Raw genomic sequence first — 15184 nt, forward strand, 5'->3', positions numbered from 1 at the left:
AAAAAAAAGTGTGCTCTCTAGCCAAACACACCTATTATTGTATATTTTACACATGGATACACATGTATATATGTATGACCTCAAGGAGTTAAAATACATATATACATATACACATACATATACATAGAGAGAGAAAACACAAGTTTAAAAATAGGTGAATGCCATTGTCTCTGGCATTTGTCATCAGTCATCCAGGGAAATGGAAAGGGAGGTGGGAGACGTCTGATGGGAGAGATGACACAATGACAGAGACCTCCCGCTCTCACAGATTACAGACGTAGGCACATGGTTTCTGCTGTGTTTCTGCCTGCCTGCGCTGGTTTGCTTCTCTCTTACGGGTAAGACAAACCCAACTAACTAGACACGGCACTTCTGTTGTAATGTATTTTGAACATTTTCCATGCTCTGAGTGTTATTTTCTGGGTTCTCATTAGGGAGTCTGCCTGGATGTCCATGTGGGGAAAAAGGGGGCATGTTTTAATTGCAAAAACTGTTGTTTTTCAGTAAATTAAGGCATTTCTTCAGTAAGCGGTGCTATTTACTTTTCTTCTGAACATCCAAAGTAGACCAAAGAGTCACACCTCGCAGCTCAAACCTTCTCCAGGTGAAAGGACAACCTATCAAAAAACCCTCACCTGGAATAATTTTTTTTGGGGAAAAAAAAAAAAAATTCAATACCTCAGCAATTCTCATTGCACAGTGAGATCATAATGTGGCTACAATGCATAATAAAAATTAGTGATAAACCACCCAGCCTCTTCTCTCTCTTCCTTTGGGTGCAATTCAAAGTATGCAGAGAGCTGGCCAACTGCCTGTACACTGCTGAAATGCCGCAGCCACCCTCAGGACAGGGATTCAGTAACGTACCAACAGTGTGCCAGGCTTCTGGAGAGATGAATTTCACCCTTCCAGGTCACCGTTCAGAACAAGGGACCAGGATGCCTCCTATCCACGCTGACATTAGCCTTCTGTCTCTAATCAAAACCTTATGACACAAAAGATGCTGGAGCACAGTTTTGAGTCTTCCTCCTGGTGAGGCTCTCGGCAGCGTGGCTGGCTGAACGCGACCCGCCCTGCAACCGCTTCCTTCAGAAACCTCCTCTTTTCATAATAACCTGCGTTTTAAAAACAACTCCCTCCCGGCTGGTTGTACCTCCAGCCTGTGCTGGTGAGGAGTGGAATAAAACACTCGTTATCCTTGGACAGGTTATCGCAGTTCGTGCACAAGCGCTGCGCTGTCGAGCACCCCCTCGCTTTTGTAAAAATGAAGTTTATTTCACTCTTCATCCCGTATATTCTCTCTCTACATATAAATACTGTATATCCAGTACAAGGCACATACAGACAAAACCAGAGGAAGACCACTACCATTCTAGGCACTCGTGTAGTACTTAGTCCATCTCCACCACAGTGTACTAGAGGTCGGGTGAATGCAAAACGACAGAGGTAACAACAGGCTGAGGAGAGAGTCCAGGCAGGTAGGGTTGTGTTGGGATGTAACTGCAGCGCTCGTAAAATATACCCATTGCTACATGCATGGACCGGACTACTATGCCACATTTACCCTCCTGTGTCAGGCTACCAGCTCTGCAAGCAGCCGACTCGAAGTTGCTGTTACATTCCTCGGTCAAAGTTACGGAAGCGAGGGCAACCCGGGTAAAATCCCAGTAGGAAACATGGCACTGAGAGGGCATGCACGAAATATGACAGGAGTGACTCGTTTCATTCGGTTTAGTCACATACCTCTTTCCCCTGCCAGGATCATCCAAGATTGAATGAACAGTAGAAAAACAGGGAGGAAATTTAAATATGCAATCAGGCATTAGTTGGGTGTTGTGGATTGTTGTGTATTATCAATAAGTTAAATTATACTGCAAGTTTAATATACACTGGAATGATTTTTAGGTGACTGTGAAATTATTTATCAAATGCTTTTAATGCAAAATATAGTGAGTATATATATATATATCAATGGGAAGGAAAAGAGAAAATAGTGAATGAGTGCTACATTACCTACAGTCATCAACAATAATTGTTCACTCTGAATTTCAAAATGGTTAACTTTTCAATATGCATCCAAGAGCACCAGATTTATAGAAAACAGGGGACTCAATCCTGCAAATACTTACATGGGTACGCAACATCACTTGCTTGGGCAGAAATGTCCCCACGTGCCGAGAGCGGGACTGCAGCTAGCAATGTCAGCTGCCTGTGGGGTCAAGTGTTTCCAGGATCAAGCCTCATGATTTTCTGGTCTAATATTTGACTATGACATGATTTCAGTGCGTTTAAAACATGATTTTTTTTTGTTAAAGTGCTTTGAAGAGTTAGGAGTATTGTATTAGGCCTTAGATAATCCAAATAATGAGTAACAGAGAATAATTCATCCTAACCTCTGTGACTAGTACTTGAGGTATTCCCAATAAACCAAGGCAGAAGAGGCTAACAGGAAACCAGGTGAGTTAATCATGTACCGCAGGGGCCCAGGGAAACCCCCGGAAACGACCTGAATGCTCAGAAAGGGACAAAAAAAATAACTGTTTTGTTTTGTGGTGGTTTCCTTGCTCCAGGTCTGGACAGCAGGAGCGCTAAGCTGCTGCAGGGACCCGCTAATGCTGTCTGGAGGCACAAACACAAGACATTATTTGGAAATACGACCTTTCTCAAAAGTTCACGGGCTTGCTCTTGTATGTAGTTGGTGGTGAATACGTTTGGCCAGATTTGGCTCCTGCTGGCACTGTATGAAAGGCTGCAGACTGACGTAGAGGAGAGCAGAACTTAATTAATTCCTCCTGTAGCCCACCCCTCCCCTCTGCAAAAGCAAATCTTCCTGAACTGTACTTTGCCTTCATTGCACTCGAGCCACCATTATTTAGGAATGCTTTTGGCTTTTAAAGAAGATAACCCATCACCAGGTGGGAAGACATCACACAAATGTACAAAGCTGCCAGCAAGCCACCGGAGCCTGCTGAAGACCTGGGGGACACGACCTCGCAGGGCACCGCTGCTCACCTCCGCATGGTGTTCTTCGTTTTGCTGTAGGACTTCAATTACCAATTCTGCCAGACGTATTGTATCTTCTAATTTTTTAGCTGGTGTGACTAACCGGCCTACATTTTCTGTAGTACAAGAACTCGAGTTAAAAGGGAGGCAAAATGAAAAGCTAGACGTACAGTAAGTTATTTTAGAGGTTTTTAAAAAAAAAAAAAAATCCGATAATATTCTACAGCTTTAAAGATCTTTTCATGCATATGTTAAATGCTTATATAATTAGTACTGAGCAAACCAGAAAGCCACATTCGTTATTATACTACGAAAATACAGTGCTCCAGCTCCAAATTTCACAATACTGTCAGAGTTGTTTTGCTTTATGGTGAGATGGTGCCACTTTATTAGCTCAAATAAGAACATCACATTCCCTAAAGACAGCATCTGGCCACTAATATAGGAACAGTATGTATCCTTCAGTGTAGATGATGCTATTATAGAAATCATGCCTATATTATTTTAAAATTCTTTTAAGAAGATCAATTCAAACAAATCTGTCTGTACTTTTAATAAATTGTCAGACTCGAGCAATTTAAATGTCACCTGCTACTGAAAGCAAAAATTGCAGGTCTGCCTTGCTCCAGGATTTAACTCCACAAGGGTCAAGGACTTACGCATGCTGGAGGGAGTGGAAAGTGGTAAATCCCACTAAGCGTTCATAGGCAAGATTTATATGGGAAAAGAGATGCAACTTTACAGCAAAAACCCCGCAAACAAACCAAAGAGTTTAAATCCTGGAGCTTGGCGTTAGCTATGTTGAGCTATTTTGCAGCATTTTCCGAAGGCTTTTAAAAATAATTAAATTATATTCTTCCAGGTAATTTATATTATTAAACATCCGAAGTGCTAACAATCTGGCACATTTAGAGTATTTCACTAGAAATAATAGAGAGAAAAAGAAAATAATCACATTTTCATCAAACTACAGCTTCTGCAGAGCTGGCTGACTGCAAGCGAGGAGGTTTCTGTGAGCTGACACCACGGCTCGCTTCTCGGAGGTGTGCGAAATCTCCCTGCCATGGTGGCCCTGAGGAGAAGTGGAGCAGGAGACCTGCTCCCTGGGGATGCACCTACACTGCAGCACGTCACCACGTTCACTGGGAGACGTGTCCCTCCGGTCAATGACTGGCTGCCAGTCCCGGCTCTCTCGTGCGGCTAGGGTGAAGAACTGCATGATACCAAAGCTGGAGAGCTGGAGAATTTGTAAACGGGTGAAGTATCAAAAAACCTAATAGCCAAATCAACCTGCAGCTGGCAGCGTACAACAGACTGTGTGCCCTCCACACAGCAAAACCCTAGCAGCACATGCACTGAGGCACCACTACCAGCAACCACCCCAGGATTTCCGAAGGAGCCCAGCTAAGCCAGCAGCTCGGGTTGTTCTGACACGCAAGATACTGGATGGGCATCTTGCTCCAGCCTTCTGCACTCACTGATTTTTTTGCTAGCGTTTAGGTCTTTACTGCTGGAACGGAAAACTGTGGCCGCATGCAGGTGGCACTGCTCTGCTCTACTGGGTGACCTGGGGAGAAACCCCTGTCTTGTAAAGGACTTAATTGTCCCCCTCAAAATCTTGCCAGCTCTTAGTTTTCCCTGAATACCTGTCCACAGGTATTTCTTGTAAACTATAAAAAGGAAAGACGTGTTTTTCAGAATGGTCACATTTGGGTGGTTGAGCGAGGGGTACACGGGCTGATTTTCAGAGGAGCTCAGTAACCTGGTCAGCTGAAGTCTGGCATTGCAGGTGCTCAGCTTGGCTGAGAGATGCAACATGGTAAAGCACCATGCAAATTAACTCTACTTTTTTGTTGATTTATGCCACAAATAGGGGCCTTGGGGGTTTCTTCTCCAATTTTCTTTTTGTTTCTTGTATCACTGGAAACACACAAAAAAAATCCAGGCTCCCCTTAATATAATTTATTGGGCAAATACTGAAATCGAAGAACTGCTGGTTAACTCCTCATTCTTTCTCCTATTCAATCCAGCACCTCACTAACTACAAGAAGTAGAAACCTCTTCCTTTTGCAAAAGAGGCCCAAAGACACGTCCCTTAGTAAGCTCTGGTTGTTTCTGCACCTCTGAAGCCAAGGGGAAGCTTTTCCATTGATCAGAGCAGCATCAGGCCCATTCTCATTTGCAACACTGATCTGCTCTCAAATACAACTAAAAGACAAAAGTGTTAATAAGAACAACTGCTCAGAGATGCTGTCTTTAAAGAAAATATTGATGCTTATACAACTTTGGCAGCCAGCAGATGTCAATCTTAATTTTTTTTCTTCTTATTTTAAATATTTCCCTGGTTAAGTTACTATACATCAGAATATTCTGCTAAGATAGCTGGAGCACTGACAGTTACATGAAACGTATACGATATACTTATCAAACATTTCATCCAACATCATGTAAAGCTCATACATATTTATAGTTTTCATGCAAAATGTTATGCAACAACAATGTTATTTTGTGCTGACGTTGATATTTGAAAATGTTGCATATGTCAGACATTGCTAGACAAAAAAATGTGGACATTTTGAAATAAATGCTACCTCTAAATCTCTAAAACCTACCACATCGCGCTAGGTACTTTGTGTAAAGCTGCACATGAGAACTAGCTTTCTACTGCTACGCAAGCAACTGCTAGACTAGAAAACCACTGAATAAAAGAAAGGAAGACTTATTACAGTACTTGGCGGCTGTTTGGCCATGCCTTTGAGCATATGATTTATCATGTTAGTCTGCGTTTGAGATGGTGGTGGCCCAGCCGGCGGCTTAGGCTTGGATGGACGGGCTGCTTGTGCATGACGGAGAGAGACACCGAAAGTAAAGAGACAAATGACTTCATAAACAGTGACAAGAAGATGGAAACTTCAAAAGGAACATAAGCAGAAATGATCAAATACAAATGGAATAAGCTGCTGGGTTTCTGCTTATCGGTACTTGAAGTATTACACGGGAATGACACCATTTGACAACACATATTCTAGAAGTCAGCAGATTCGAACATCCTACAGCACTGTGCAATCAGAAAGCTAAAAATTCAATGCAAGTATGAAACTGCACTTCATGCAGCCATGTGAGGAAACTGAAATAGGTTAATTCAGTTAAAACTCCGGAATTCAGAAAAGGTGAACTAAAAAAGACGACTTCAAGTCAGCACCCCAATGCTTAGGTACATTTAGCAATAGAATAATGAGCCACAGGAATTAATTGCTTTGCAAATATCAATTACACATTTTAGAATTAAACGTCACTGTTGGTTAAAGGGAGCTATAAAATATTCTTGTGCAATTTAAACATGTAAAAAAATCTGTCACTTAAAAATGTGTGGTTCCTGATCGTTTCCAGCTCATTTAATTATTTTCAACTTGGAATTCTAGTGGCTTTTATATTCTGGGTTGAATCATATATAAAAACTTGCCAGCTCTATCAAATATGTTACTTGCTATTCCAAATGTTAGAATACTGCAATCAGGACTTGACCCATCTGTCATATAGTTTACAATATCAGCATAGGAAAAATTCAAAGAAAATAGCCTTTCCTTTTACATACACTCAGAGAATAAATTATATACTGTGAATATATTAACACAATAGTTTCTATTCCATTTAATAACAGTTTTTAGCGGCATTGTGACTATTTTTAATAATGCCATTTGCAAGGAATCTGGCATATTTATCTGGACATTCTATTGCCAAAAGTCCTTGCCATTTTGCTTGCATTTTCCAGTGGGGGAAAAAAAAATAAAAATCGTTTGGCTTGTGCAAAGTAGATTTCTGATTGCTTTTAATTCTCACAGAATTATAACAGTTATCAAAGTATAATAAAGAATATTCGAGTAAAGTGCTAAAGAGTATGAGTTAGGTTGGTTCTCCTCTCCACACACAGAGATACACACACATACATAAACACGCATACAATGCGCACGTGCGCACGCACACACACACACATATTTTTAGTCTTTTAAGCTGTGTAATAATTTAATTCAATCAGATTCAAGCTACTGGTTTCAGGGTGGGATTTTTTTGTTATTGTTTTCTGATAACAGGAAAAGAAATCTATGCGTTCGTCTCTGGAGTTATCCTGATCCTTGTTCAATGTTTACCACGGGTGGCTTTGTCCCCAGAAACAAACCTCCCAGCCTCAAGTGACAAAAATAACTGCTTTTTGGGTATTGGTCTAATGACTTCCACTCTAATTTAAAACATAAGCAAGAATTCAATTTGGCTACTCGCTGATGGCTCCTGAGCTCCACACGTAAGAATATTTTACTGCCCATCGCTAGAGAGCAATTTCTGCCAAGGTCCCCAGATGGGAAGGGACCACGGGGAGAGGGAACTGCACATCTCCTCCCACCCACACCTGGCAACCACGTGGTGGGAACCCCTTGTCACTCAGGGGAGTTGGTCAGGCTCCAAAGTTGGAAGTGTCAAAGAGAGATTGCTCCTCCTGAGCGCCAAAGCCAGGGTAAAACTGCATCCCAGAACTGCATCCCCCCACGCCTCAGCACTGCGACCTTCAAGTACCCTTAAACGTGAGTCCAGCCCCTGCATCCCCAACAGCTACCCACTGGAAAATAGATCCCACAGTGTCTAATGGGCCTGACTTGTGCCAGTGTCTTCTGTCCTAGGGAAAGTCCTTAACGGAGAAGGAAGAGGAGGAAAAGGCAAGAGATGAAGCAGCACTGGGACTCCACGAATCGTTAGTGCAGCACGTACAAAACAGCTTGGAGGAGGCTCCCGCTGTGCAGTTGTCAGCACAGTGCCCCGGGGTGGTTTTCACCCCCCCAGCGCCTCACCCCTGCTCCTGGCATCTCCCCACCACCACCACCTCTTGAAAACAAGCTTCCACAAGGGATTACTGCAGGTTAAGCAACAAATTCTTGATGTAATTCTGATCTGGCCCAATGGGCACAAATATTCAGCTCTTTTGTTCATTTAAATTTTTCAGACCCAAATTCAGGGCTCTTGCATGATGGCTGCAAAACCACCTGGAGCCAAAGGAGAGGGGAGGAAGAGTTCTCTCCCTTGCTGGGGGCGCTGAACGCCTCATGATCCCCAACCCATGTTTTTCTTTGTTGTCTCTTTATTGCATGAAAATTTAAAAGATTAAGGTCTGGCTAAGGAGAGTGATTAATTTCCTCTGTAAATTTAAATAGAAATGGGGCCATGACTGCAATGCCCCATCAGGCACTGGAGTTTATCTGCTTCTCTGGGTCCAGGTCTCGGAGATAATTCGTGAGGTCCCTTTGACAGGGTGTCTCAGCTCCTGCTCAGAGCCAGGGAGATGCGTAAGGCTGGATGGGTTTTACAGCACTTGCCAGCAATCAGCTGCAGTGTGTGTGGCAGGTTTCGTTTCACTTTGGCTTTTCTTTCTTCCCTGTCCTTTTCCTCTCTAATCCCTCACCACAGCCAGTTTAGCATCAGGAATGCTCTTGTAATTTGTGGCTCACGTATGTCAAATGGATAAGATTTAATCACCTCCATCACTGAAAGCAGAGGCAGGAGCAGCCTCTTCCTTACTAACAACATGACAAACTGCTTTCCTGGACAAACTTCTGCCAAAGGTTTGTAGGCTTCTGAGTGATACTTGCTAATAAAATACTCACAGAAACTTGAATTACGTGGCAAATTCTCAGGCTGTGCTTGCAATAAGCTTCAGCCTGCAATAACAAGTACATTAAAATATCTGTGCTACTTTGGGTATGCATATTGCATACAATTCATTGTGTGAGACTTTACGGACTGGAGGATTTTCAAACTATGTATTTCTCACTCAGCACCATGATTTCTGCTAGATGGGCTACTAACACATCAGCAATAGTGAGAATTACACTTGCAATAGGAGAAGAGCATTATTGGCTTTTCATATTTTTTAAAAGCGTAGCCACTGACTCAATGATTTCCTTGTAATAATTAAAAATATATGACCCCTGCCAAAGGCTCTGGTATATAAGTGTTATGTGTGTGTTCATTTGCGAGCCAATCATGAAAATGATAAAAAGAGCTGCTGTGCTCAAGATAACTATCAAGAATAATGGACTTAGCCCGAGGACGAGGCAAAGCAGCCTTTTATTATATGCGTGAAATGAATTTGCATGTATCTTGAAAGGGATTTCAGTGATGATATAATGTTTTTCTTTCAAAATAAGATGTGTTATCTTAAAAGTAAGAAAAAAAAATATCATTTTTCTTTTTTCAACTGAGAAAAAGACTCTAATTCAGATCTCAAAACTCAACATACCGAAAAGAGAACTGATCTCCTGACTTTCTGATGATTATTCAGCCTATGAGGAATTTTTATGTATATCTGAATTGTATCTCATGCCTCAGGCAGCAAGTTGCTCTGCAGTTGGTAGGAGACTTGTAGAAATCTAACAGCACAATGCAGATTTTTGTGATTTCCGAAGCTAAAGCTCTTGTAATAACTTTCATACTGCTTTAAACAGTAGTCTTTGAAAGGGCGAGAGGAAATATCGAAAGCTGCATCAAAATTCTTTGTTAAACACAACTGAACAGCACTTTAAGGGTGAAGCAAATAAAGCAGCAGTTCAGCAGTACATAAATGTAGGTTATAGCTATACTTAAAGTGCCTGACTTAAAAAGTGCATGATTTATTAATGTCTTCAGTCTCCACTCCCTCATACAAAGACTGATTTTTCATATATTTTGCACCCGTGTTTATTTGGGCAATGTAATTATATTTTCTTTTTACGCTTTGTGGTTTATCACAAATGCTAGGAGTGATTGCCCAGTGGCAGCTGGGCTGACAAATCACACAGGACCTCTCCTTGACTCGGACCAGGATAATCCTGGGGCAGCTCAGCAGCTCAGCGCCTCATCCTTCAGCACCCTCGCTAAGAGTTACAGATAAGTGCACAGAGCTTCCCAGGCTGAGATCCAGAAATAGGGAAGGCGAGTGACGTAAAGTGAACATGGGGACTCTGACAAGGGCCAGTACGAATGGCTTGAAAAATACCACTGCTTCTAAACAACCCGTGGCATTGCTCTAGCTGAAACCCAACCTCTTCTGCACCCAACCCCTCAGCTGAGGAGTTGCCTTCCATGCCTGCTGGGGCGAGTGCTACGTACAAGATGCTCCATGGCTGGTGCCAGCCGAGGCTGATGCATCTGAAGTCGCCGTGCTGTGTCCCTCTCCTGGGGTGCACCCGTGTCCCCAGCCTGATACAGGCACCCGAGAGGTGTCTGCCTCTGCACGGGCACCGTGGCTGCTCTGTGGGCAGCACTGATCCCTGCACTGACCACGTTTCGGCTTTGCACCCACCCTGGCACCCACTGCTGGGTGTGCTTTGGAGGGAAGTCAGGCTTCCCTGCCAGGCTGGCTGGGAGGGACAGATCTGGGGAGGATGGTGCAGCGTGGTGAGATGCTGTGCCTCCAGAGCCCTGCTTCCCTGACAGGGGCTGGGGAGGCTGCGGGACAAGCAGAAACCTGGCATTTTCAGATAGCCCGAGTAGCTGATTTCCCTTGGTGACAGAGCAACAGGACTTCAGTGGGTCCATCCGCTCTCCAGTTACTTTCTGCTTGCAGCCTGCGCCCCACTGCTCTGCCGCTGCGGCACCGAACAGCGAGGCGAGGGCTGCCTCCACCCCCACATCTCCTTCATGTCTCATCTCTGTGTATCAACTAAGCAGTACCACGAGAATCTTCTCTTTACAGAGACCAAAATCAAATCACAATATGAGAAATACTTGGTCTGAAAGCTAAAAAAAAAAAAAAAAAAAAAAAAAAGTCTCATACTCAACACAATCAATTGTCAAACTGACAACTATCGCCTTGATCAGCACCAACTCTAAAGCTGCCTGTACTCAACTCCAGCAGTGAGAAAGGGCACGTGTGTTCGTGGGATCCCTCAGTGCCTCCAACGCAGAATCATCAAGGTTGGAAAAGACCTTGAAGATCATCCAGTCCAACCATTAACACTGTGCAGCACATTTCAAATGCTGTGCTCAAGGGATGGAGAAGTTATTTTCTAAAGGTACAATGGATTCCTGACATATATAATAAGTAGACGAACGCTTATTAGGAGGTTGCACTTATTAATCTGAGTTTTAGTAGTTTTGTCTGATTAATAATTAAAGCAAATCATTCACCTTTAATTGTTCTAGCGTAGTGTTCTATTTCAATATTTTTAAAGCCAGGCAAGAGACTACACACTTTTCAGGAGAAAGGACACCAAAGGGTGACATTTGTGTGTTTAAGAAGAAGTTGTTTTCAGTATCTTATTTTTGTTCTCGCTTCTGGCAAAATAAATAAAAAGTCAGGCCAAAACCCAGGCACTTTTGACTCCACTTAAGCTGAGGAACTGATTTCAAGTCCTGCTGACCTTGCCTGAAAAATTTTCATTTAAGACAACGGGAGATTTGTGGGCACGAAGCAGCAGAGTCGCAACTCCCTGTGTCCTTTCACTCGCTCCCAGCATTGAGAAGAAGCAGTTTGATTTTTAAATGAGCTGGGCCATAGAAACATCCTGCTGAATTTCTAAACCGTAAGCACATGGCGAGCTGGTGCCAGCAGCACGATGCTCAAGTGCATTTATTGTGCTTAATGCATAGCAGCCTGCACTCACTTTAATCCGCTGTAGTTACTGGTAATAGCTGGGGTTGTTCTATTTGCTATTTGTTTATTTGCACCTCACAGCTGTAAGGAAAACTTACTCTCCATTTTCTAAATATTTATTGCTATTCAAAATTACTTCTACTGTCATGCAATAGCTCTAGATCATGGGTCAAATTTGGGCTGCATAGGCCTGGGGAAGCCAGGGCAGAGCCTGGCCCAGCCTCTCACGCTGCAATTTCCCTTTGCAAATGGAGCTGAAATCAACCCTTTTTTTTTTTTTTTTTCTCCACAAAACAGAACAATCTACTCACAAAAAGAAATGAACAGTTCAGGTTTCAAGGACTTTTGAACTAGGACTCTGGGATACAACAGAAACGAGAACAGGGGCTGCAGAGCTCCGCCATCCCTTCTGAAAAGACTGGCACTTGAGCTGAGCCTTTGCCTTGTTACATGTCACCACAGTTTATAAACGAGAGACAAACATGACTTCTGTCCCACTGGATCATTTGTTACACATTAACAAAAAAATAGAAAATAAAAGAAAAAAAATTAAAAACCCAGTCCTCCCATCAGGGCATAAAACAGAAGATATGACAACCAAAAATGAACGTTAGTTTAGTTATAAATGTGCTTGTTAGGTGTGTTAAATTAATGGCCAAATCACCAACATTTTCTCACCCAAAATGAACTGCAGCTCTTTTGGAAAACAAGAAACTTTCTCTTTACAAAGGCTAGAATCTCCTCTAAAACTGTCTCCTAAGAAGATACTAAATTTCCATAAGGTATTTCTAATCTACACTCTATTCTAAGGAAGGAGGAAAAGGAGATTACTATGTAGACAGCACAAATTAACTCCTTAAGTATTAATGCATCTCCATTTTCAGCCTGAAGGAGTACATATCTTAAGGAGCTATGAAAAAAAGAAAACAAAATAAATATAACTCAACAGTCCTAGCAATTTATAATGCATATACAATTGTTCACCTGCATCCTTTTGATTCTCTATATGAAAGAGAGAAAGCAACAAGGAGAGAAAAGAGAGAAACAAGAACAGATATGCAGGATTAATGAGCAAGTGGACCGCACAGCCCCCCAGTTATGCGTGATATATGACATTTGAAAAGAAGAAAAGTCGCCCCGTCTCGCCCCCCGCCCCCCTCAAAGCATGGGGTTACCAAAAGAAGCTCCTTTCATAGAGGTGAAAGAAAACGCTGCACAAATAGAAAACCAGAGAGGGTGAGCTCTGAGGACACAGAGGGGATCTCCAAGTGACAGCGGGTCTGGGATGTCCCCTCCAGAGCTCGGTGCAAAGGAGTCAGTAAAAAAATCGAGGAGGAGAGGAAGTAAAGCGCATCCTTCCGCTCGAGAGCTAACAGACAGGAGACATGTAAGATCTGATGCACAGAGAAAGGACAGCCTTATACGATCTTATACACAGGACTGGGTAAAGATCTTATACGCAGGCAAAGGGACGGCTTTTTCCAAGTGTCCTTTATCTGACCTCTAGCTCACTTCTCCCCGATGTAGCTGCTACCTTTTGATTGTGTACCAGTGACAAGCACTTTACAAATTGGGGTTACACAGAAGCAAAGTAAAAATGCATTCAGGTCACGGACATAAAGAAGAACTGAAAAAACTCACAGACGATCTGAGTTTATCACAAACAGATGGGTTAATTGTCTAACCTGGTTTAGGCTGATAAAAAGTGACTGGACTTCTCACACTGGGTTTCACAGACAGAAGCAACAGACAAGCCAATGCTAAAAGACTTGAAGCAAGGAGAGTGAGTTGGTTTGGATCTGGACTTTCTTGAGGTAATGAAAACAGAAAGAGTGAGGACAGCATGGAGAGGAGGGTGGTAGGTACTCACGAATGGTTAAATCCATCACTTGAGAGGCCAAGCAGAAGACAGGATGCTCATACATTTCTCTCTTTTTCCCTATAAAAGAGGATTTGGGCATGCAAGAGGCTTAGGTCAGAGGTAAAGAGGTTATAGGCTATAGGTCAGAGGAAAATTTTATATTAGGTTAAAAGAAAAGTAGCCGTAGAGTATTTTGGGATACACACAGGATAAAAGGAAGAAAAAAAAAAAAAAGAAAAAAGAAAAAAAGGAGGGTTAAATCTGGAGATCTACTGGATTAACCATTCAGCATGCCCATGAGTCACAAGAGAGGCTGTGACCATGACTCTAGAGGTTTGCTCTGAACTGTTTGCAAGAATATAATGATCAAAACGTCATGAATAGAGGGAAATAGAATTTCATCGGTTTAAGGCTCCGAGATACTAAGGATTTCAGCCTTCAGTATCTAAGGCTTTCACAGGTATTTCTTCATAAGCATAGCCTCAAGCACTGCTGCCAGATTTGGTCCTGCATTTCTGACAAAACTCTTAAAACATGTGGCTATTCAAATATCAGCTTTCAAAAGCAAGATTTCAAAGCCATGTATGGGCACGCAGGAATGCATCTCACTGAGGCAAATTTGTTAGTTGCTCTTCTAAGGAAGTATTTGAACATGTAGTAGACTATGCTCATGAGAGAAAACCTGATGCATGCAGCTGGCGGATGTTGGGTTGTTCGAATTAACAATCCCAGCATGCTTGGAAATTGGTGTTACAACCACTTTTATAGAGATAGTATCAAAAAGTGGCTGTGGCCAATCACGGATAAAGGAGGAGAAAAGCAGAAGAGAGCAGGTAGTGTGGAATGAACTATTTCTCTGAAAAGGTAGCTGGAAAAAAATAGGTTTGTTGCTTCAAAGTATTCCCAGACCTAAAAGTCACAGTGCAAAAAAGAGGGCAGATAATTAACACAACCAAGAAGAATTGAGGCACAAAAGGAAAAGTACACACTAACTGTTCTACTTTGGAAATGAATGCATTTTTACTTACAGATCATAAAGTTTGTTTTTGCATAGATTTATCTGAAAGAAGAGAGCAAATCTTACCAACGAGTTAGTGATATTTACACAGAGAACCTAAGGGAGCCAGCCCTGGGTAGAAGCATCCATCAACAGAAAAGCTGCTTTTGATTCTCAGTCCTTCTCCATCCTTGTCAAGTATATTTAAACATTGCATTTTACAGAATACACCAATTAAAATATCCTGTGAAGTTGAGTACTTTGATAAATTGACTGATAATACAGTGCTTATGAAACCTTCGTTCCTTCTCTATTTTTGTCACTCATTACCAAGTCAAGAGTTGATAAACATCCTTTTAGTGCCCAATTCTTAAGTGTTTCTCACTGGATGCATAACAATGAATTCATTACCACTGGTACACAATTTGCATCGTTAGACAGAAAAAAATGGAAAAAGAGAGGACATGTCATGTACAGAACCTGTACAATTTGTCGTATAATAACCCAATTTTTCATGTAAATAAGAACTAAGAACAAATCAGAGGGAGTTTTGGGTTTGTTTTTTTTTTCTCCTCTCAATATTGTCCTAGAGGCATACAACAATAATCTCAGCTGTGGGAAAGCTTCACATCACACATGACAGAAACCCAAAGTCTAGAGCAGAACATACCATTCATCTGGAACATATAAGGTTTAAGCAATT

General features: G+C 42.1%; 1 protein-coding gene across 17 annotated transcripts in view; it reads right to left on the bottom strand.

Moving 5' to 3' along the window:
• The window catches only part of CADPS (calcium dependent secretion activator), a 177996-nt gene that overhangs the window by 54361 nt on the left and 108451 nt on the right, over positions 1 to 15184 (bottom strand). For 7 of the 17 annotated variants that reach the window (XM_026857209.1, XM_026857208.1, XM_026857199.1 and 4 more), the window contains 2 exons: positions 3013 to 3119; positions 1744 to 1752 (listed from right to left, as the gene is read on the bottom strand). In XM_026857209.1, the coding sequence (XP_026713010.1) occupies positions 1744 to 1752; positions 3013 to 3119 (116 nt within the window). Of the gene's footprint in view, positions 1 to 1743; positions 1753 to 3012; positions 3120 to 5734; positions 5837 to 12607; positions 12626 to 15184 lie in introns of all 17 variants that reach the window. The other 10 variants (XM_026857200.1, XM_026857198.1, XM_026857206.1 and 7 more) reach the window with 2 other exon arrangements.

Source organism: Athene cunicularia (genome assembly GCF_003259725.1).
Source record: "Athene cunicularia isolate RWA chromosome 12 unlocalized genomic scaffold, athCun1 chr12_part1, whole genome shotgun sequence".
In the NCBI taxonomy this organism is placed as follows: Eukaryota; Metazoa; Chordata; class Aves; order Strigiformes; family Strigidae; genus Athene; species Athene cunicularia.